The sequence below is a fragment of the Atta colombica genome, unplaced genomic scaffold, assembly GCF_001594045.1.
Source record: "Atta colombica isolate Treedump-2 unplaced genomic scaffold, Acol1.0 scaffold12, whole genome shotgun sequence".
In the NCBI taxonomy this organism is placed as follows: Eukaryota; Metazoa; Arthropoda; class Insecta; order Hymenoptera; family Formicidae; genus Atta; species Atta colombica.
The window spans coordinates 3,116,300-3,140,218 of record NW_017259206.1 but is presented as its reverse complement, the minus strand read 5'-3'; the positions used below and the strand labels follow the sequence as shown (position 1 = coordinate 3,140,218).

The window sequence follows — 23,919 nt, the reverse complement described above, 5'->3', positions numbered from 1 at the left end:
ATATATATATATTCTCATTGTTGCACTCTATTAAATTCATAATGTTAAAAATAATATTAAAACAAAGGAGAGCTGTTACACTTGTTTGTGTATATTACTGTAGCAATTATTGTTTATTATTAATAAATATATCAATGTTTCGTAACAGCTCTTATTTGCCCGGCTTTATTTTAATATTATTTTTTTAATAATGATTGAGAGCTCTATTAAATTAGATTTATGTTTCTTAATGTCAAATTATTTGAATTATTTGTAACTATTTCTATAGTCGCAACTGCACCAACTCAATATGTTGTTAATTTATAACTAAACAATTGAGTTAAACAGTTTAATTCAAGAAAATTTATTAAATTGGACTCAAGTTTAATTTATTCATCTCATTTAGGACTCAATTTAGTTTATTTTTTATTAAGTGCATTAATTACATTGTTTTAACATTATATAATCACACGTGTGGATTGAATGACATTTTCACACATGATGAAAGTTAAAACAAAACGTTATTTTTTTTAACTCAAGAGATTGAGTTGCTGTATCGTTGCTGTATCTACTTTACGATATCGTCTACTTCACGACATCGTCTATTGTTTTATTGCAATTCAATATGAATTCAAGAGCAGTAATAAAAATATCCGCGTATCAGCGTGCATCCGGTAACACGCAAAACCATGCAAGAGTCATCCGCATATTAATCGAGTCTCGGAGTCCTCGTTTCTCGGCTGACCGTGAAACCGGCACGTGAGTCTAACTTGCCAAAATTGGCAATTCCCCTTCCTCCATCCTCTCCGCTTTTCTCATCTGGTTCCTCCTGTTTCCCTCTTGGATCACGTAATCTGTGGAGGCTCGGCATTGACATAATCGATCTGGCAGCGGAGCCGCTCAAGGTCACAACACGAGAAAGATCTCGAGAGAGAGAAGATCATGAGACAGATATCGGTTTGAAGAGAAGGAAAGTGGAGAGGAACAGACAGAGGAGAAGATCAAAGGAATACCCACGATTTGCTCGTATAGATAATCTATCAGGAGCGAGAGACCAGATCGGCAGTCGCGATCAGAATCCGTCGCACGTTGTAGCGCTGGTGGCAGCGACAGCCCGCAAAAATAGCTGAGGCCTCCTCGCTGAGGCTGGCACACTCCCAACAGGCTATACTTGGACATACCCGCGCACTCGGATTATTTATAGTGAACGCGAGAGCGCGGCCACTGGCCTTCTTACGAACTAACCAGCCGCGGCTAGCAGCCGAAGAGACATTCCGCCGCCCGTGACCTAGGCCCGCATTAATAATGGGCTCCACCCTTGCCTTGCGACTACGAGGAACTTAGCACTTTGCACTCGCTGGCGGGCGTAGCCCTGGCATCAGCACCTTCGTGTTCCTTTTTTCTCTCTCTCTTTCTCTCCTCGTCTCTTGTTGCAATTTTGGACTCTTCTTCCGACAGATCCTGTCATCTCAGACTGTCGACTTGCTCTAAGTCTTTCGGCACCTAGTTCGCTCTAGCTGCAGAGGTCCTTGGACTCTAGCAAATCCGTAGTCCATTCATTCCAGACCTTTTCTTAGAGAGATCATTGGGGATCTCTCGCTTTCGAAGAGTGTAGACACCATGATGAGGTGATAAACATATTATGTTTGGTTTATGCTTCGGTCTTAATCCTAAAATTCAACCAATAGGCAGTCTTAATGATCCTATTTGAAATCTGTATTCATTGGCTGAATTTTAGGATATTAGGATTAAGACCGAAGCATAAATCAAGCATTAATCAACTTAGGATTTAACTTTTAGATAGGTAGATGGTTTAAAAGTAAACAAGTTGATAAGTGAGATGATCAAAACAATCCAAAAAATTTGAAAAATTTACATCAGTTATATTCTTACGAGATAGAAGAATGTAAAAAATAATGATTTCTGTATGACTCTGGACAGTATCTTTTATTTTTCTTTTTCACAAAATAAAGTTTTAAAGAAAATTATACCTATAAAGATTGCTGATCATCCACCCACTTAAAAATTAAAACTTTGTTAATTTCCATTTAACTGATGTAGAACCTGGGCTCAAACGGCGAAATCTATTTTTAAATCGGTGCAGCACGAAATTGTTCACAAGCACGGAAACAAGCTGATTATATTATAAACAACAGTAAGTCTGAAAGGTCTCCGGAGAGGGTGTGCAATTTGAATGAGCTGCTAAAAATATTCTATCTTTTTCGGGAGGACATGTGTCTTTATTTTCTTCTCGCTCAATCTGCCGACTAGACGACTATCGTGAAAAAAAGTCGGGGATACGAAAGTCACCCAGTGATAGACCACATTTGTCCGAGATATTTTTACCTAGATTTCTAGACTCATTTTCAATGTTAAGGTGATATTGCGCAGCCTATTGCACACAAGACGCACTGAGCTGAAGACAGCAAAAGCTAAAAAAATTATTTCTCAGCTGCTTGCTAACATCTTGTTTTTGATTTCTATTTATTACATTTCTCTGATTTGTTATTTATCTAATTTGAAGACTTTCCAGCGGAATTCAGAAGCCCGTTACCGAGGAAGTAGGACGAAAATGCTGCCGTGACGGCACAACGTGATGGAAAACGCAATCGACTTTTTTTCCCTTTAACTGATGGGAAAGCGAGTCATTTGCAAGCCAATTGATCGGCGACGCGTCCGAAGTTAATTTCTAACGGCAATTAATCGACCGACAGGTGCGGGAAGTAAGAGCCTACATCGTCAAACATCGATAACTTTCGATACTACCTGCGTAGTGCTAGTTATATTCAGTTAGTCACTTTTAACACGGTCGATTAACTTGTGAAGAAACGGTTCACTCGATTATAAAACTAAGAAGAGGACCTAATATTTTAACAGTTTAAAAATTCTTTTACATTAAAAAATTTTAAAGACAATTAAGTATGTAGCATTAGAACAATAATGTTTACATTATCCTAGTAGAAATGTATGTAGTTTTTTAAACATTTATTGTCTAGTATTACTGTATCCTCATTATATCAATTATAACAATGTTGAAAGAATATAGGAAATGAACAAGAACTTAATAAAGTTTTTATTCAATGACTGAAGCAATTTTGCTGGTATATCCTTGATGAAAATTTTTCTCATAATTTTTATATGAATTGGAACATTTTTCAGAATTACTCAGAAATATTTGGAAAGTTTACATCTTCTCTCAGAATTTTTCATATAAGTGAATTTTGAAATATTCTGAAATTTCTCATCTCATAATTAAAAAAAATATTTTTTAATTTTTTAGATTTTATAACATTTCATCAGAAATTATACTTACAAAAAATCATTAGAAATCTTAATCTTTTATTTCATAATTAACATATAAAAAATTCTGAGAAAAGATTTTTTGAGAAATGTATCAATTCAGTATAAAAAAATGTGAGAAAATTATAAAATTATATAGAAATTCTGAAAAATTCTGAGAAAAATTTTCACCAAAGATGTGCAACTTGCTTTCCAGTTGTATTAGTATTAGTAGATTAGTATCTAGTAGATTATTATTAATTAAAATACTGCATCCATTTATTATCTTGTTTCTGTTCATTTTGAGCATCTTTTGTACGCAATAATTGCAGGCAAAGTGTTATCAAGATATAAATCTTGATTGGAATCTTAAATAGTTTTACTTTTCAATTGCTGAACGGAATTAATATAACTTTCCAAGGATTACTTTAAAAATGCATGAAATTTCTAGGGTAAGTATATTATTTCAACATAAAAATTTCCATAGTCAATTTGATTTATTACAAGTTGACAGAAAAGTTTACGTTATCACCCCGTTTTAACTGCAAGCACCGTTTCTTTCGCTCGACTTCAACTCCACTCATCTAACGTAACTCAGAGCGTAGATGAATCAAGCGATTTTTAAGGTTCGTTTGCGGCGTAACGGTCGTTAAACATCGTTTTATGCAGCGTAACGTACCGCCGCAACGGTTTCCACGGCGTTACGCTGCCAGTATTTATGCATGTCGAACAGCTGGCGAACAATGTCGGGAAGACATTGTTCAATGACCTGGAGCGTTTCCTCGAGCCAACGTTCGATGGCCAGCAATCGTGGATTAAGTCTACTGAGATTAGTAGCGATTAGTAATTCACAGTAATCACTGATATCTTTTCTGAGTCACATCAGAGTTCCCCAAGTAAGAGATTGGATACCGTTTAAACACTTTCTGGTTGATACGCCATATTTTGCAGGACTTGCTTAAGGTAGAATGAAATGCTTGGACATTTAATTTTATCTTATGTATATAATATAATCTCATTCTATCTTAAGCAAATCTTGAAAAATATGGACCAAACGTATGGTGTCCAATCTCTCATTCAGGGATTTTTAATGCTTGTTTCTATCAATGCAGATTAATTTTAATCTCGATTTACTTATTTTTTATCTCTCTTCAAGTCCAAAAATGAAAAAAAGATAAAAGCTAGTATTCATAATCAGATTTTATATTCAAGACTGTCTTAAGTACAGTCTTAAGAAATCCCGAATTAATCAAAGGATCGTATTAGCATTTTAAGACATTACTTAAGACAGTCTTGAAATAAGAGCGGACTATGAATACCGTCCAAATAAATTAAATCGAGATTAAAGTTAATCTACATTGATAAAAATGGATATAAGTCGCGTGACTCCTCGGTGAATGCGTACACTAGATCTCGAAGATAACGACATAATTACAGCGTACTCGCCGCGTAATGACGGTAATAAGCGCCATGGATCTCATAAGTTAGCTCGCGACGATCACGATGCAAATCGTAGAAATGATTTATCTGGCGCGGTTCACAGTTTATGCTTCTCGGCGGTCGGAATCATTTTGCACGCGCGAGTAAAGAGACGTGCGCGTGCCAAACGCGCGCGTTACACAATTCCGCATTTCTTCATGCCATCGTAGTCTGCGCTCCCGCCATATTCTTCGAGACGCAGAATTATTTTCTCCGCATGGGATCCATATAGATTCTCCGCATGAATTCGATTCAGTTTCTCGATTCGTTCGATCGGGGTCTTCCTCTTTCATTCTTTCTCTCTCTCTCTCTCTCTCTCTCTCTCTCTCTCTCTCTCTCTCTCTCTCTCTCTCTCTCTCTCTCTCTCTCCTTCTCTGTATGTGTATACAAACAATTCCCGCTGGCTTTGCGCCAAGCGCTTGGACAAGAATTAATAAAATCGCACGGTCCCGGAAAACGCGAAGATCCCGCGATTGTGAAAGTATATCGATATGGGCCTCTCGATCTGGGTTATCGTGTCAACTTTTCAATTAGTCGGCGACAAAATGGCGGATGTGAAACTCCAGTTAGTAATTAGATCGACATCACGCGTATCTACCTAAGATTAAGGATGATTATTACATGAAAAGAATGATTTTGCTGAGGTATCTGAAAATTTAGATAGAGATATGGATTTGAAAATAAGTTTCAAAATAATTATATAGGAAACTCAAGCATGTCGAGCAATGCAAAAAGTTTTGATATTCTGGTCTTAAGTTAAGTATCCTATACAAGTATAAAGTAGGATAATTCAAATAGGTTAATAGAAATTTTCAAATTGTATAAAAAATTGAAGTCACTTAAAATATTCAATTAGACATACAATTATTTTGATAATCTAACAAAATTATTTTCAGAGCTTTATTAAATTTTTTAATACAGCAAAACGTTATTTCCACGCATCAAAACCACATAAATAAGTTTGATTGAGTTAGCTATATAATAAAAAATTCGAATTAAATTGGAATGAGATTTGAAATTAAATTAGGATTAACCCAAAATTAAATGGGAATTAAATGGGCTCTCAAATGGATTAAACTACAATTATATACGCGAGTGTCAGTTAAACGTTTATCTGGAAATAAATCACGAAACAAAGTTCAGATAAAGTTCACGAGTGATATGTTCTTCTTTCAACGATTTGTTAACGCGCCTTTCTCCATCTATTTCTTATTAAAATCTTCATTGCAGCAATCTAAATAGCAATGACATTTGAGTTATAATTGTCCGATTATTCGACACGACGCGTTTAGTTTCAGTAAAACTGACAGTTTTCCCTAAGTTAACCAGGATTATAGTGTAGATGTATCTATTTGTAGACTCCATCCACTGTGATGATTGACGTACCGCGTAAATATTCATCGACGGTACATCAATCAACTTCCTGGTGAAAACTTCCTTCTGTAATAATTATCAACAATAGCGACGAAATATCGTAATTTTTGTGTAATTAATGCGATTTGCAACTTCAATACCTTGGTGAACCGAAGCAAGCTATTACTAAATTAAGCGAAACCAGGCAAGCACGTGCAACGACGGAAACGCTTGACTGAAGCATCGTAGGTCAGTGTTTATACAAATCAATTCATTATTTTCGATTTACGGCTACTATATCATTTGCTGACACAATTATAACACCTAGGCCGGTATTCACAATTTTTATTTCAAGATAGTCTTAAATTATACCTGATGATTGTAATATGGCTCTGTATGTATGATGACTGATTTATGACAGCTTAAAACTGTACTTATAAGACAGTTTTAATCCTTAAACGCTTTTTCCGCATATCCAACTCTTTTCCAATACTTTTTTATTGCTTATAATTTTTTTATTAATTTAGATAAAAATAATAGATTTGCTTGTCATTATATTCCTTGATTTCCGGCAACGTGTATTTTAACTCTTCCCTCAGCAATAGGTCTTCGAAAAAACAGGGCAAATTTTTTATATTATAAATTATAGATATTAAAATTTATTCAAGTTATATAAAAATCTAAAAAAATTTTGGTATACTTATCAAACCTTTAACGGCTTTTTACCACTCAAGTAACATAACAGCGTTATATATAAAAACGATTATGCGCTTTTTTAGCGCTTTGTTAACGTTTTGTAAGCTCTATGTGCTATTTGGATATCATAGAACTTGGACTGTATATAGTAACATCTGTAACTTCCATAATAAACATTAAATGATATAGCGGTGTGTTTTTGCTAAATTCACTCCTTGCAGTAATATTCAATGCATCTTGCATTGCATTATCAACTAATGCTTCGGTTGATCGAGTGAAATAATCCATTTATTATGTAAAAGTAGACAGATTAATTTCAAAGCAGTGAAAATCCATACTAAAGCAAAAATGACTTTGTTACTCATTTTTGTTAGCAGTAAAATTTTCATTGCTACAGATTTAAAGTATTCTACTTATTTTTTGCCAACTTAAATTTATTTACCAAAATTCACAGTCAAAATATCGATGGTGCCTTTAAAGATTCCAGTTGCTGACGGAATTAATATTTGACGATCGTTTACAATATGCTCATTTTAATAAAAATTTTAATAAACAATTAAATTGAGATGAATATGCCACACCAAAGTGTGTTAAACAAAAACTTTGAATTTTGATATTGTCGAATTGATTCTCGAATGAAGCAGATTCGAAATCGATCGAGCATCAAAGATTCTTTATCCGATTGATTCGAATTTTTATATTTTTAGCATGTGCTCTTGAAATTGAAGAAAAGGATAAAAAGTCTTATTACAAATTAAGAGTAAATCCATAAACTTTCATTCAATACACTCGAATCTGTGCTTCATAAGTAACTAGATATTCCGAGCAACATGATCAAACGCTTAAATCAACTTTGACAAAAAGAACTGTAGTTTGCTAGAGGCATATGTATGATTAGTGAACGCAGATGTTTGGTGAAACAATCGAGCGGACGCGATATTATGCAGTTTCAATTACTAGAATAATGAAGCGCCTAGGCATCACTGATATGCGCAGCAAACTGATCAAATATTGGTCAATCGTTAATTAGTGGCGCTCGCTCATTTTCTCTGAATACCGCATGGAAAATACACGCATTATCCGAATGATCGCTGTTTGCCTAAGGCCGCAATGAATCGCAATGGCATTACCGAAATCCGAACCGCTCAAATATATAGAACTACGCGATAAAGTTAGCAAAAAATATTTTGCGAGCTTTGAAATATCCTAGATGAGGCGTAAAAATTTTTTATTATTATTAAATCGTCCAATCTCTCAATTTTTGACAATATCCTTGGAAAGTAGAGCATTCGTCATATACAATCGGACTAATTCACCGCAAGAGCTCGTATCGCCATAACAGCTACTCACAGTGACTCGTCCTCGTCGAGCGAATCTCGGTAATTACCACAAATGGAGTCATACTTACGCAATAAAGGGGTCGAGTAACCTGATGTAAGATAATTACGCGGCACAGATTCGCGGAGAGACCGGCTGCGATGCTTTGGATTCGCGATAACGTTCTCTGAGATAAAACAAACCGAGCCGAGCCGAGCGGATAAGAAGCGGCACGTGAGTCGAGACAACAGTCGCCCGGAGCTGGAGTGCTACTAAACAACCGAGTTTTATGCTGGAACTTCGATGAGAATATCGCGGCGAGTAGAGTGGTATTGTGCGCAAGTAGCGAAGTCTACGAGCTGCGTTCAAAACGACTTTCACTTCGGGCCTGAAGAACCTTGCTTCCCTAGATGGGGGATCCAGTTTTTCCAAACTTTTTTCCACTCGAGCACGCAGCTCGGTGACGAATTACAGGTGACGATGATGTCAGCGGAAATTATTTCTTATCTGCACTTCCTCTTCTTGTACCAAAGAGGCGTAGTTTTCTGTCAGATTATCGAGAATAATTTAGATTACGACTGCCACTTTTGATAACTTCAAAGCACCTTTAGCAGCTTTGAAAGAATTCGAATTTTCGAAGTTAATTCTGAATTGGAAGTTTAAGCTGCTTCAAAGCTTCAAAGTTTTCAAAACTCCAAAGCACCTTTAAATTTCGAAGGTTCGTAATTAACTTGGAAAATTTAAATTTTCAATCAAAGCTTCGAATGTTCGAAGTTGTCAAAAGTAACAATTCTAATTTATATCCTACATGAGAATCTTTTAAACAAAATTCAGTCACATTTGAACTTAAACAGTCGATAAAATTATACTAGATTACGGTATATAGAAAGTACTCATTCTATAAAGAAAACTCTTTTGAGGAAAATTATAAAAATGCATAATTTACTTGGAACGAGTTATAAAGTAGAATTTTTCTATTCACAAATATAAGTAAATAATGAGCAAAATATTGACTTTATCTACTGTATTTCTTCGCAGAAACGTAATAACGCGGCCAAATATTCTCTATTGCGAGTACAATAAGATACCATCTGACGTTTGATAAATTTATTGCCTTGTCCGAACGGCATTTTCATCTCCGTGACGGTCCCTTGTACGAGTAAACAACCCGTTGCTGCTTGAGATTGGCATGATATCATCTGACGGACTCGCCGGATGACCTCATCATGACTGCATATCAACCGTTAGAGATGCAGGCGAGATGTGTGCGATTCTCTCCTAGAATTTTTCATAAAACTCCCATACGCTCAGTATAATAGCAAGTCCTATTGTCCGAAGTGCCGCTATGTGAATTTCGTGTCATGAGCGATAAAGATGTAAATATAATTTAATATTCCGCAACGCGCAATGTGATCGCAGATCTGTGGTATCCGAATTATTCCCAGACTATACAAACATATGAAAATCATCATAAAGGCATCGTAAAAACGTCTAATGGCCTCTAATCTCTCAGACATTTTAATTCATATTTTTTGAGTCTTTGCGTTGTTTGGAAATCTTGGCAGATATTCAAATACCAGAATACATCGTTGGATTAATCTTGATATTGTATTATACTAATCATCAATCATAGATCACCTCAAAATAACTTTTTTTAACTACAGGATAATTTGTCTTTTTTATTTTTAATGATTTTTTTATAATTTTGAAACAGTAACTTTGACTATTTTTAAGTGAAAAATGTTTTAAGAAATAATAGCTATAACTTCATTAGAAAACAGCTTGAAGATTATTTGCGTAATAATATTTGCGTGGTATAAAACGTAGTTTTTTTTAATTAAAATTCAGAAATCAAATTATCTATATTAATCCTCGGAGCTGACGTCAAAATCTGTAACATAATCACTGATGCTATATTTGTAAGACTCATATAATTTATGCTAATTTTTTAAAAAAGGCATAATTGATTTCAAGGAATCAAAATAAAATAACTCATATAAAAATAAATACTAATTGTAAGTATATTTTACCAAGGATAATTCTAATTTGAAGATGTAACATAAAAAGATTAAATTAACATTTTTTTATAGAGAGATTTTTTGAATGGATCTTCAATAGAAGCCGTTAGCAACGTTTGCGTTAAAAGCGCAAGAATGAATATTTTTGTTCTAAAAAATAATTACAATAAAACTTCTATATAATTTTCGTGAAGATCGACGAGCCTTTGTTTGTCAAAATAAATCTTAAAATATAGCAAGAGCGATATGAGTCGTAGATATAATCAGAATAAATTTTCCTCGAATTCTCGATCTTCGTGCTTCGCGGAAAAATGGAATCGCCGTTTCACCGCGTGTCCTAGACTTTTACAAAAATACGAACTACGAAGAACACGTTTTTTATTTTCGATCGTTTAATTGCTTTTCAGTTTATTTCGAGAACGTGATCGACTTTGATCAGCGATGTTCACATTTCCGTAACGGATACGTTTGGCCGATTAGACACGCGATCGGCGACAATCTTTTGGCAAACTTTCATTGTTTCATAAATTGAACTAGTGCGTACAAATCACATAGAGCTTTGCGTTCAGTAGAAAAACAACTGTAATAATTGTGCCGAGATAAGCGCCGAGATTAAATGACATTTTTCCAAAAAAATGGAGGAGATAAGATTGGTACGAAAATTTCTAACATAATTTTAATTTCTATGGATTGTTAGCACTTCCTTTAACTTTAAAAAGTAAATTCTCTGCTTTAAAAACATAAATTATTTTTTATATAATTTCCGTGTTTACAATAAAGAATTTGTTTTTAAAGAAGACAAATACCATAATCAAAACAAATTCTCAGCTGTAAAAACAAAAAATATGTAATGATATTATACAAAAATTATACAAAAATTATAAACAATACAAAAAAATAAATATAATAGGTTAATGAGAGTCAGCAACGATAAACGACGCAATTATTTAGTGAACAATCAATACTCAGATATTAGATTGATGTCTTCTTTATTTTGAACGTTTCTAAGTTTTAATATGTTCAACAAAGCTTCAGTGTAATGCTTTATGTTCCGTGATAATTAACAACGCTGTATCTTTGTCAATTTGCGAGTGACTTAGGCATTATGGACATATGAACTTGTATTATTCTTGTTGAGGAGAACTTCAAAGAGTTGAAATGTTCAAAAAATAAAGAAGACATCAATCCAATATCTGAGTATTGATTATTCACTAAATAATTGCGCCGTTTATCGTTGCTGACTTTCATTAACCTATTATATTTATCTTTTTGTTTTTGTATTGTTTAAAATTCGAGAGTCCTAATATAATTATTGTTATTGATTATTATTAGTATGGATTATTATGTGAAGAATAAAAATTATATAGAAAATAATTTGTGTTTTTGAAACAAAGAATTTATTTTTTAAGTAAAGAATCACAAAAAGATTTCTCGAAAAACGGCTTAAACTGACAGATTTACTATTATCAATCCGTAGAAAATTTGGTATCATCAATCCCCTCTTTTTTTGGGAAAATGTCGTCTAATCGCCAAGTGGCTCGCTGCTCAGTGCGATTGATTCACGATTTGTGAATCCGAATTCGATCCCATCCCGCATTACGCATACGATTTGTCGCATTCACCATTCGAATTCGGCGTTAATTTGTAAATTCGAGTGCTGACAAAATTCTAAAGAGTAAGAATGCCACTACTCAAAAACGTAAAGCCTCTATCCCTAAAGGGGTTATAAAAGCTAAATTGATATGTATGATACTATGTTCCAAGAATAGAGTCGGAAAATCATACAGGAGAATTTACAAAAACCAAGACCAATTGTTGTAATATTGATAAGAACAAAGGACTTTTAATTTCAATAAACAATAAATATATTAGGAGAGCATATTTAAAAGTCAAAATTTTAAAACTTTATATTACAAAATTGATACAGTATGTTACATAATATAAATACTATTATATTCCATAACTGATTGAAAATATTACATGTTTCACCTTTCGATTAGACCTTCTTCAGACATATAATAATAAAAAACGTAGTGATGTTACCAAGATCGTATTAAACTTGTATGCGCATTATGAGAGACCAATTGGAAGCTCCATAAAGGAACGGAAATTGCTCGTTTGGACAAAAGTTTGGACAACCAATTGAAAAGAATTTCTTGATATTCGATTTGATCAAAAGTATTATATGTTATAACTCGATGATACTCGTCAAAAAATTCTAATCAGTGCAATAATAAAAATGTAAATCGTAGTCCGAGAACAAAAATACAAAAATCATGGTCAATGTAGAAATAAATTATTGAATGAGTAATAATGAAAGGTGTATATGAAGATGTAAAATCAGTCAAGAGAAATAAAATTGAAAATGTATAACTATTGCGATAGACAAACCTGTCTTTAATGATTATATGATTGGTTTTTGCCTTCAGTTCCTAACTGGATCTAAATATATAAATCAATAATATTAAATCTCAACTTCCCCTAAGTTCTGTTTAAAGTACAAAATTAAGTACATTTTTGCCTTGGCAATTGATAGTCTTTTAATATATAATTTTGAACTTTGTTGTATCAATCGTACGAATTATATAATCAAAAATTTTCTCTTTGAATCCAAATGACTGGTTGCTGCACACAGTCGAGAATTGAAGAATCTTATAACTGTTACAAAACTGTTTTCTTTTCTGCTGAATGCAGCCAATAATATGTATTCAATGAATAAATACTTATGTTCATGAGTACACTTACATACAGAAAAATACATACTATAATAATTATTTGTTTCAAGTATTTCAAGAGTTTAAATATCCGCACATCCATTAAAACATTAAATTTATTCAAAATATATTCTGAATCCTAGTAAGTTTAGCGCACTTCAATTACAGTTATTAATTTTGAAACAAATTTGATTTGCTTATTATACAAAATCGCTTTTTTCGATCAATTTTATAATATTTTTCAAAAGAAAATAAATTTTTGTTTCAAGTACAAAATGAGTTTTCCTGAAATTTAGTAATAAGTACATTTTAATAAGTACATTTTAAGATTATTATCGAGAAAGTATTCTTTTTTAAAACCATTATTTTTGAAAGAAAAAAAGTAAATTGAGTAATCACTTTTCTTAGCAATAGAATAATCTTCTTCTGCGTATATATCAGAGTGAGGGAATTGCCATCAGCGACAAATGGAGAGTAATCAGTCCTGTCGCGTGATCGATTAGAAACACCAGATGAAAAACTGTTGGGGTCGCTGACACAAATCGACTGCGATGGGATATATCCAGTGGACGTTGTTTCCCCGCGATATCTCTGAGTACAATGCGTAAATAATCGCGCTTGTCAATACGCCTAAGTTTAGTGCACTCGTAAAGCCGGCCGGCCGGGGCAGACTCCGAGTGCACACAAATCGATCACGGATAGAGAGAAATGGAGGGAAATGTTTCACGCGCGTATTTCAGGACGGTTTATAGATCTCTGCGCTGTTTGGGAACACGATTTATGACGCGGGTGTTAAACTGACAGGTACGGCAGAGGTGCAATCCCGCGATGCAAACTTGTTGGCGTTATTGGACTCATAAAGTTTCTTTTGCATTCCAGAAATTTATTTAAGTCCGTTAATGATTAAAGATTCTTCTAAAGGAGAGAGAGAGAGAGAGAGAGAGAGAGAGAGAGAGAGAGAGAGAGAGAGAGAAATCGCCATTCATCACACGATCTGGGATGATCTCCCCTGAAGCGTAGAAACGTATACGAAGAACTTGATCAATACAAAAGTAATCATACAATCGTTCTGAAACGAGAAAAATAACAATATATTTGGAATATAATATTCCAGATAAAAATACAAGTATTAATATGAAAGTATATAATAAGATAGGAAAATAGACGATTTGAGATGTCAATTATTGTGACAGGGAATACAAAAGAATTTAAATTTAAGAAATGCGGATTCAAATGTTGGCGTTGGTTTACATGCTTGAAGTATTGGTACATCAAGCTCGAGAACAATTGGCTCTTTTACTCAATGCCATTCGCGTAGTTCCTATCCACAGCGTGACAAAGGCATCGTTGCTAGCGCAGACACACAACGTCTTTGTCCCTTCAAACTCGTGCCATCGTGCATTTAAAAGATCCCCCCTTAGTCACGATCGGCTGACCACAGCCTGCCCGCACACGCGTGGGAACCTTCGCAATGACTGACGAAAAGGTCATCCGTGTACACTTCATACGCGTGATCAGCGTGCACGTGCACGCTAGTAAGAAAAGCCGCCCTCACGTCATGCATGATAACCGAGCAATTTACGTATTCGAAGTCTCGCGACTGAAGTCTATTCTACAATGTGCTTTTTGTTTCCTGTTTCTTGCCTTTTGTTATTTTTTTACATCTTGTCTTTTTGCTTCTTATCCGGTTTTTCGTTTTAAATCGCCTGAGATAAAAGTTAACAAACTTCGAAACAAGAAATATATAGGAAAAAATATAATTATTGATAAAACAATTGCAAAGGAGGAAAAAGCAAAAGGTAAAAACAAGAAGTAGGAAACAAAGGCATATTGTAGAATAGGCTTAAAGGAAGCCTGCAATATTTACAGCATAATCCGGCTCCTGTAATTAACCCACAACGTCGCACTACTGATTTAATTAAAAGGAGATTCATAAACGGTGTTTTTCATTAAGATAAACATGATTTACGCAAAGTGCGATAGTAAATATCGCGCAATACAATTATAAAAGAAACGTAAGTATAAGTATCTGACGAAATTAATCACTTTTGTATTCATTTTCAATAAATTTTTGTATTTATTTAATCCTCCATTCGCAATTTGAGTCTTTTTTTGTGCAGATTTTTTTACTGTATCCAATTTTTTTACTGTACTAGAATTTCGAAAAATGTTTAACATTGTTAAAAATTTCATGAAATTTAATATACTTTTAAGTTACACAATTTGAACTTAATTTTATGATTAAATTTAATGTATTTATAACTGAAAAGTAATGAAATTTTATGTATTTTTCATGAAAATTTATGAAATTTAATGTACTTTTCATAAAATTTTATTAAAAATGTTAAATTTCATAAATTTAATATACACATTTATTATGTTTAAATAATTATTGTAACTTAATTTTTAGTTAAATTATTCATTACTTTTAATTTCGTTTATACTCACGATTTTCATTTACATGTAAAGGAAGCTCGTGATTACATTTCTAACAGTGAAAGTTACGTTTCAGCTCTTTATTATGAAATAGTTTTTTAATTCGAATGTTAAAACTTTTATTTAATAAAAATTGAAATGTAAGCAAAAATGATAAAGATGAAAAATGTATAACTTAGCAATAAAGAATGTATTTCGTTTTCTTTTAATTCGAAGAAATTTGAGAATAAAAATCATTTGTGCAAAAAATAAAATTCGGATTGCAGGCGAAGAATTATGTTTATATGATTTACTTGAAAGAATGAAGGAAAAGAATTGTTACTGGCCATATTATCTCTAAATGCAGAGGACAATCATTGACGATAGCTCGAACCGAAACGTCCAATTCTTTTTATTTATATGTAATATTGTAAACAATACATTTATTAATTATTACGCACAAATTATTTTTTGATATATTATTAGATAGAGCATTCATTATTGCTCTCAATTGCCCGTTAGTCATTATAATTTTTTATCACTTTTCTTATCTCGAGAGCTCAATTTATTTTATTTTTATAATTTTGCGGAGGACAATTATTTTAAAGAAATGAAAGAAACGTCACACGAAGACTTCACTTCTTGCAGGAGAGAAAAGCCAACGATTCGCTTCGGGCTAGCGAATCTAAACTGTCCGACAATTTTCAAGATGAACACAATGGTTCATCTCTCTCTCTTGAGCATTACTTTCATTCTGCTAACAATAAGACTACGCATGCTTTCTTTTTAATTAAGAGCAAGCTGCTCCGTTCGCATGATTAAATTCAATTGTTCATTACAATATTTTTGTAACATACTTTCCAGAGTATTCTGGAGAGATCAGATAAAACGCCGCGATACACGTACTAAGCAAATTTACTTGCGCCATATAAACGCGTCAAATATGGGTATTCAAGGTGGAAACTTTCTCTCTCCTTAAGAGTCATCATCTAACATACGGCATCCGCGTAATACTGGCAATTTACGCATTCCTAAAACGTGATATTACGAGAAACTAAAGTTTCTCGTATAATAGTTTCAGTTGTATTAATCTTTATGATAACAATACGACAATTAAAAGATTCTGATCATAAAATGTATCTTTATTATTTTTCTTATTTTTCTGATATTATAGAGAAATAAAAAAATATCTAAAAGAATATGTCTCTATTTTTATTAGAATTTTAAAATTATCATATAATTATCTTGATTCAAAGTTAAATTAAATTCTGCAACATAAAAAAGTAAGAAAAATATATATAGTTTTTTAAATGTAAAACCAGAACATTCTGAATTCGTAGAGAAAAGACAAGAAAGGTGTTTCACACATTTCCAAGCTACTTTGGAGGAATGAGCTCAAAGCGAAATGCGACAGAAAGACGTAGAGGAATTTCGCGAGAGCCACTTTGAATAAATAATGCTCGCTCGCGAATGTACGAGTAAAAGCTTTTCCTGACCAACTACCGTGAGCATCTGCTTCTCTTTATTTTTCATTGTCGACATCGATATTTTCATTGGCAATTTATGAATTGTGGATCCATAAAGTCAAATCGGGCGGGAGAGAAAATTCATCTGCTACGCTTCGATTAAAGTTCAAGGCCGTTTATCGACAACGAGAATAACAGATCCAAGTATATTTTATCTTTTTTTCTGTCCCGCGAGAGAGAAAATAACTACGAGAGCGAGGTCAAAAACCCTGAGAACCTCTCTCATTTACCGCAGAGCTTTCGAATTCTATTTCCAGCGGTGTACAAAGAGCTTATAATTAGAATGATCTAAGAGAAAGAAAATCGGAATATCCCGGAACAAGTTGATCCTAATTTTGGATCGCGATATACAAAAAGTTCAAAGTTTATTAATCAAACAGTTTGTCTAAAGAGGAGCAGAATGATGACTTTATTGATCGTCACTCTTTGTGCGAGATCCACGAAAAGAGCGAGGTAAATGACTTCAGAACTGCCAATTGCGCGCCGTATTCTATTGTGAGCGCCGGCTCAACAATCTCGGTTTTACGATTTCCGATTTAGCAACGAGGTCCAACGCCTCGCTGAAGAAGTCGTCCTGGCACCCGAAGAGGTGCGAGCGCATTGCGGAATCGGGCTGGACGAGATGAGGGGCGACGGCAGCAACCGAGGTTTGTGCACCGGGATTAATAGATCCGTCGTAAATAATTCGGGATTTGTGTGCACGGTCTATCGTATGTAAACTACCAGAATCCGTCTTTACTGCGACTTCAAAGAGTCACGTTTGTTCTCGTAATTCACTCGAGGCGAGTTGAACCGGAAGGTCGTTTAAATTTCTTGTTCTTAGGGCGTAAAACCACAAGGGCCGCCGTCCTGTTTGTTGTTGCGCTAATGAGCACGCACGTTCCATTAGGCCTGTTCCACAACTTTGTTTTAAGGAGATATTGTAAGGGCATAAAACACATACATTAATATTAACACTTTAAACAAACTACATATATGTGAAAGTTCATAACATTCTGGTTTTATTGAGCAACACATTTTTATAGATCATTTATTTTATTTGATATTAGTTTTATTGTTATAAACAAACATTTTTTAAATAATAATAAAAATCTAAATTTTTTTATATAAATATTTTAAGTACTAAAAATGACTTGTGCAAAGTTTCATTGAGATTCACCAATTAGTTTATAACAAATAAATATTTTGTTTATTTACTGAACAATTAATATCTCCATCTCAATGTAATTTTACATAAATATTTTTTAATTCATAAAGTACTTATATAAAAAAAATTAAGATTTTTATCATTATTTTATAATACATTTTTATATATTTCTATTAGAGTACAAATTTAAAAAATATTACTTTTTATTGAAATAATTTTTGATTCAGATGATGAACTGTCTCTAATTTTTTTGTATTACTTTTAAATGCAATTTGGAATAATGTCTGTAATTTTTAACATATCGCATTTGCCTTACAACCTCTTTAAGAGGTAAATCGTAAAACTTGACCAATCACAATCGAATATGACAAAAATAATCGACTCGTCAATTTCTTATCGACTTACATCTTTTTCAGGCTTTATCCACAATCTTGCTTTAGGCTAAATTCACAATCTTGCTTAGACCGTAAGCCATAAAAAATTGAACAATCACACAGTTGATTATTTTTTTCATATTCGATTCATGATTAATCAATTTCCTATGGCTTTTTGGCTTCTTAAAGCAAAGTTGTGGACTAAGCCTTATATCTAGACATTCTAGGCGCTGCCTACTTTATCTGGGCGCTCTCACGCGCTTTTCCAGTCACTTTCATCATGGCATTGTTGCGAAAGACAGCCGTCACAAATTACTCGACAGTTCCGTCAATTATCATTAGTATTGTATTCAAGCGTACGCACTTAATTGTACATTGTAGGCTTGAGGCCATTGTGTGTCGAACCACGCCAACACGAAGCGCGAGATCGCAATTTGTATCATAAATCTTCCACGGATGATTTATAAGTCGCTGTATCTTGACAATGATTTACACGGGTGATTAAAAGTTCTCGTCGTGATCGCGCCGCTGGCATTTTCACGAAAACTTCTGAAAAATCCTTCGTTTTGCATCTCGCATTTGCCAACAAATTCGTCGTCTTGAAAATACAACCGATGAATCTCCAGAGTAAGGCCAGTGAAATAAGTGCGATATATTTAAGACTATCATTTGTCATACACATTTTCAAGCATGTCACTTAATTGCAAAACAGAGAGACTCTCGGATCTTCCTATTCTGTAATCAATTAACAGGCTTGAAAAAAATTGTCGTACAATAAATGTAATAAGATAAATGTATCAGTTGGTGGATAATTAGGAATACAAAATTTGAAATATGAATCTTTTAACGATACAGAGAGAAACGGAGAGAATTATTTCTTAAAATTTATCTTAAAAATATGGTAGTTGTGGTACAATATGATATTTTAAAAATTTTTATTCTGCACTTCAGTAAAATTAATCATACTTATTTTATAATTTATTATAGTTTTATTAATGAGAGAAATTTACGTAAAATGTTTCAAAATACAATGTTATCCCAGAATGAAGTTGAATCATATTTTCAGAGTAAACTCTAAGAAAAAATTCTCTCCGTGCATGTATAACTCTAAATAAATCAACTATTTACAAAAATTTATAACAACATGAATTTATTTAGAACCATTAAAAGCTTAATTTTGAAATCTTTGTTATTTTTATTATTTTGTCCAATAATTGGGTTCATTAACTGATACATTCACCTTATCAGCCTGAAGCCTGATCTTTTGTTTCTAAGGAAAGCTGAATGTTCGTTTCCTGTTTCTTGCAGTTTATCAATTTTTTTATTTCTTGTTTTTTTATACTTTTTAAACTGTTTCTTCGTTTTCCGTTGCTCAAGATAAAAGTTGACGAACTTCGAAAGAGACAAAAAAGACAGAGAAAAGAAACATAACTGTTGATGAAACGGTCACAAAGAGAGAAAAAGCAAGAGGCAAAAAGAAACAAAAAATAAAGAGCACATTGTAGATCAGGTTTAAGAGTACGTTTCGCTTGGCGTTCGCAAATATTATTTCATCCTTGTTTAACATTTGATAAATAACAAAAGATAAGATGATACTCCGATACCTATTGCAATACTCACGCCAAGTAGAACGTATCCTAAGCGCGTGAAATTTCGCATCCCGGCGGAATCTCAAGAACGAGTCTCAAGCTGTCTGATATTTCGAGAACATGCCATGTTTCCGAAATATCGCGGAAAATGCGCGGAAAGCGCGATTAAACGCGATTTCGTGTGTGGCCGCGCGGTCCGTTTGACCATCGCCAAAGAAACGGAGCCAGGTGTCGATACGCCAAAACGCAAACACATTGTTGCTCCTGAGAAGAGCCGAATGAAATCGACGGTTCGAAGAATTCGCGAATATTATTACTCGAGGTCATGAAAATCCAAAGTTTCGCGAATTTAGAACTAAATTGCTTTTGACGCCAAAGTAGCGCACTTTATTCGACTTGAACTTCGTATTTCGCACGTAATATTTCAACAAAGTTGGACGGCTCGGGAAAACAGCAGCTGAACGCGACATTTTCAATTATCGATTGAACTTACGAACGAACGGCCGATGCGTTCTATTCGACTTAGGATACAGAGAAACATGAGAAACGCGGTTCGATCGATGACATAAATTCGGAAACAGACCGGCGCGACTATAGATATCAAATCATCGCGAATTGCGTAATAATCTTTTTTTATTGTGATCTTTATTCCGCCATCTGGCATGTGGCCAACTGCTGCAACCGCGACACAAAAAAAAAGATAGTGTATTATTTTTATAGAGGTAATGAAAAATACCCGTTTGAACGCGCAACGCAGCGTATTTCTCCCTCCCGTATCTTATACATGCTACTTTTGTTTAGCGTCACATTAGCCCCTATTTATATCGGGCGTATTTTTACGGAGTCCCGACCGGATGCATCTATCGGTTCCGAGATTTCAATGCCAACATACCAGGCGTGACTGGTGTCGTGATATGCGTCGCACGTCGTTGTCAGTGCAAAAGTGGCGCTAACAAGGTCGGAAATTCGACTGCTTATTTATCTTACGCTCATTATATTGTATATATTATTCTCTGAAACTTTTAGAGCCAGTTGTCACTCGGAAAAGTGAAATCTCATTCTTAATGATTGAAAATTGAACCACTCTTTTTCAAGATTAGCTCAATTTTCATTCTTTAGCGTAAGATTTCACTCCGGAGAATTTAAAGAACATTTTATTGATATCATTCATCTTATTAATATCAGATAATAGATTAATGCAATAAAAATTTTTCAAATTTGTTAAACTAGAAGGAATTAAAAATTAAGTGCTCATAATTTCTTTCTCGATTCTAATAATTAAATAAATAAGTAACACGAATTTAATCCTTTCAGACGCTGCGTACATAATAATGTACATCAAATTTGAAAACATTTTCCATTGAAATTATTTAATTCTATTGATATCATCGAAGATTAAATGTATTTAACAATATGTATATTAAAAAAAAATAATACAAATTTCGAAAAATTAATTGTTTAATATGAATTATTTATTAATGTTTTCGTATTGAATTGAAAAAAAAATGTTTTATTTTTTTAAACTAATCTTTTTTATTTTAATGGTTCCATTAAAATCAGATTAGGAATTGAGAGATTGAGGGATTTGAAGGGATTAAGATCTAATAACTTAAACTTTCGTTGAATCAGTTAATATGTTAAAATACATTTATTTTACAGACAAAATTCGTGACTTTTTTTGAAAACACGACTGTATTTTAAAGTGCAGTGTTTTCCGCGCGTTTACAGAACGGTTGCCAGGACGCAAGGCCGCCATGCTTAGCGGACCTGATTCACAGATAAACAGCCGGAAAATCGTAAACCATTCCCGATGAGTAATCGCATGCGGCGGTAGCTACTTTGTACTCGAGCTACGCGCGCCAAGAAAAAGGACACTTTCTTGGCTTTTCCTTCTCGGTCTAATCCTCTGACGCGAATCCACGAGTTCTTCGCGTCGCAACATTCTATATCTAACCCTTCCATGTTTATGATCTGCTTGACAGGCGTGGAGATACACAATCAGTATGATGTATGAAGGAGCAAAAACGCGCGACGGATTCTGGCAGGATAGCTAGATTTAATTCCAGAAGTAAATCGTTTTTGTTTCAATTGCGACGCAATTAGTAGTGACATCCAAAAATCTGAATTTGGATTCTGAATTTGAATCTGAATTTGAAGACTTAAATTGCATTTTAAATTAGTTTGATTTAAGATTTGAAAATTTAGAATCTCTGAGCAGTGTAAGGCAACAACTTAAAGGTCGTGAATTGACAAAAGTAAAATTTCCAAAAACATAGATTAATAAATAAATAAGTTAATAATTAATTTTAATTTTAAAAATTAAAAATAAATTAATAAGTAAATTTAAAAATTTGGAAAAATAAAGAATATATTTTAAAGAATAAAAAATCCAAATATTTAAAAGTCAAAATGTGTAGGGAGTCGAATATCAAATTTATTAAATGTATGAAATTTAATTAATCCTTCCTACCTCTATTCTGGTAGTTTTTGTTGTGGTTTTTCTCGTAGAAGTCCTCAATGCGCTGAGATTCTCGTAGGGAGAATCCCAGTCCTGAAAGATCTCCGTAGTCGCCATGCTTCTCGTCGCTATATTTCCCTTCGTACAATTTAAATTTATAACGTCACTCTATTTAAATTCTTCACAGTAGGCACTTTTTAAAAAATCCTTTCGATAATGTCTCTTTGTTACGTCAGAAAAGATTCTGCAAGTTTATACATGACCATAGCCTCTTAGTTATTAATTATCAAGAAATGACACACAAAAATTACGATTTAAAATTAAATTTCCTCAAATCACATATTCGAATTATTTAATTCAAAATGTTAGCATAAAATTTTAATTTTCTTGTTAATAATTAATTTCTAAGTTACTAATCGACAATATTAGAAACAAATGTCTTATATTTACGTAAAAAATTATATTACAAAAATTTTTGATAAAATTATAATAGACGATTTATATCAATAAGAAACGAAATTATCTTTAAACAGAAACAGGGAAACTTGCAAGTGAAATTATTTAATCGAGCCGAAGATCGATTCGAGCCATCTCGCTCTTTCGATATCCGCGCGCCCGCCTCATGGGCTGCGAGACTACGCGGGCGAGAGTGATCTTCGACGACTATCGGTACTCAGGACATCGGACTGAGAGTCACCTTGTACACTTGTGGAACAACTGCGAAATATGCGCGCGATTCGAGATGGACCACGCACGACTGAAGCTGAGAAACAAGTCCCCGCTGTACCGCGAGCGGATCGCACCGCGCCCCATCCGCGGACCGCTTCCAGAAATACGGAGAAACACATATAATTAGGCCGCCACCCGCCGCGACGACAACACGCGGTTAAAAAACGCATAGCGCGAGATGCCGCGTCGCGACATCAAAGCAATCCTTCCGCAATCAGTCTCTCGGGAGGAGATTCTTTTCCCCGCGATCCTTCGACTCTGAAAAGTTAATACCCTTCTTGTCATCATTTAATGAGATTAAGAAAAATTATAATTTCGAATTAATTGGTTCAATTATTGAATCTTCGAATTTTTAACAGTCTTTGTATCAGTAAAGCTAAATGATTGTAATTTTAGAAAAATAAAGAATTTAAAGCTAATTTTTGGCACAATTTTTCATAAAATTAATTCCCGCATATTAATTAAAGGACATAGATTTACAAATAACTTTTCGTATGATTTCTTCAGATTAATAAACAATTAATAATCTTCAATAAATTCAGGAGGAACTTTATGTTGCGCAAAACAACTGTGCATAAACTAATAAACTAATTTTAAAGTGTAGCAGTTTTCAACACATCTCGTGTTTGTACTACATAGACAACTATTTGTTTCTCGCTACCTCTAAACTCTACATAAACTCCGTGCATTAGAAATGAAACATTAATGACGTAGTAGACTTACGTGGAGTTGAATATAGATATTAGAAACTGTCGTAACCGTCTATTCTCCTATGAAACTATAATTAGAACGGATTGAAATAGATGAGATATATATATATTAGATGTGGGAAAAAGTTCGTGGCGT

General features: G+C 33.7%; 1 protein-coding gene across 12 annotated transcripts in view; it reads right to left on the bottom strand.

Annotated features, from left to right (window-relative positions):
- Window positions 1-23,919, bottom strand: part of LOC108694414 (tropomodulin) — a 72,331-nt gene that overhangs the window by 28,092 nt on the left and 20,320 nt on the right. Inside the window, exons 1-2 of one of the 12 annotated variants that reach the window (XM_018203871.1) lie at window positions 23,042-23,101; window positions 22,357-22,588 (exon numbers count right to left, since the gene is read on the bottom strand). The exons of 9 other annotated variants lie outside the window; for them this stretch is intronic. In XM_018203871.1, the coding sequence (XP_018059360.1) occupies window positions 22,357-22,461 (105 nt within the window). In that variant the 5' untranslated portion in view covers window positions 22,462-22,588; window positions 23,042-23,101. Of the gene's footprint in view, window positions 1-8,194; window positions 8,386-22,356; window positions 22,678-23,041; window positions 23,102-23,919 lie in introns of those variants that run through there. 2 more of the 12 variants (XM_018203870.1, XM_018203873.1) reach the window with 2 other exon arrangements.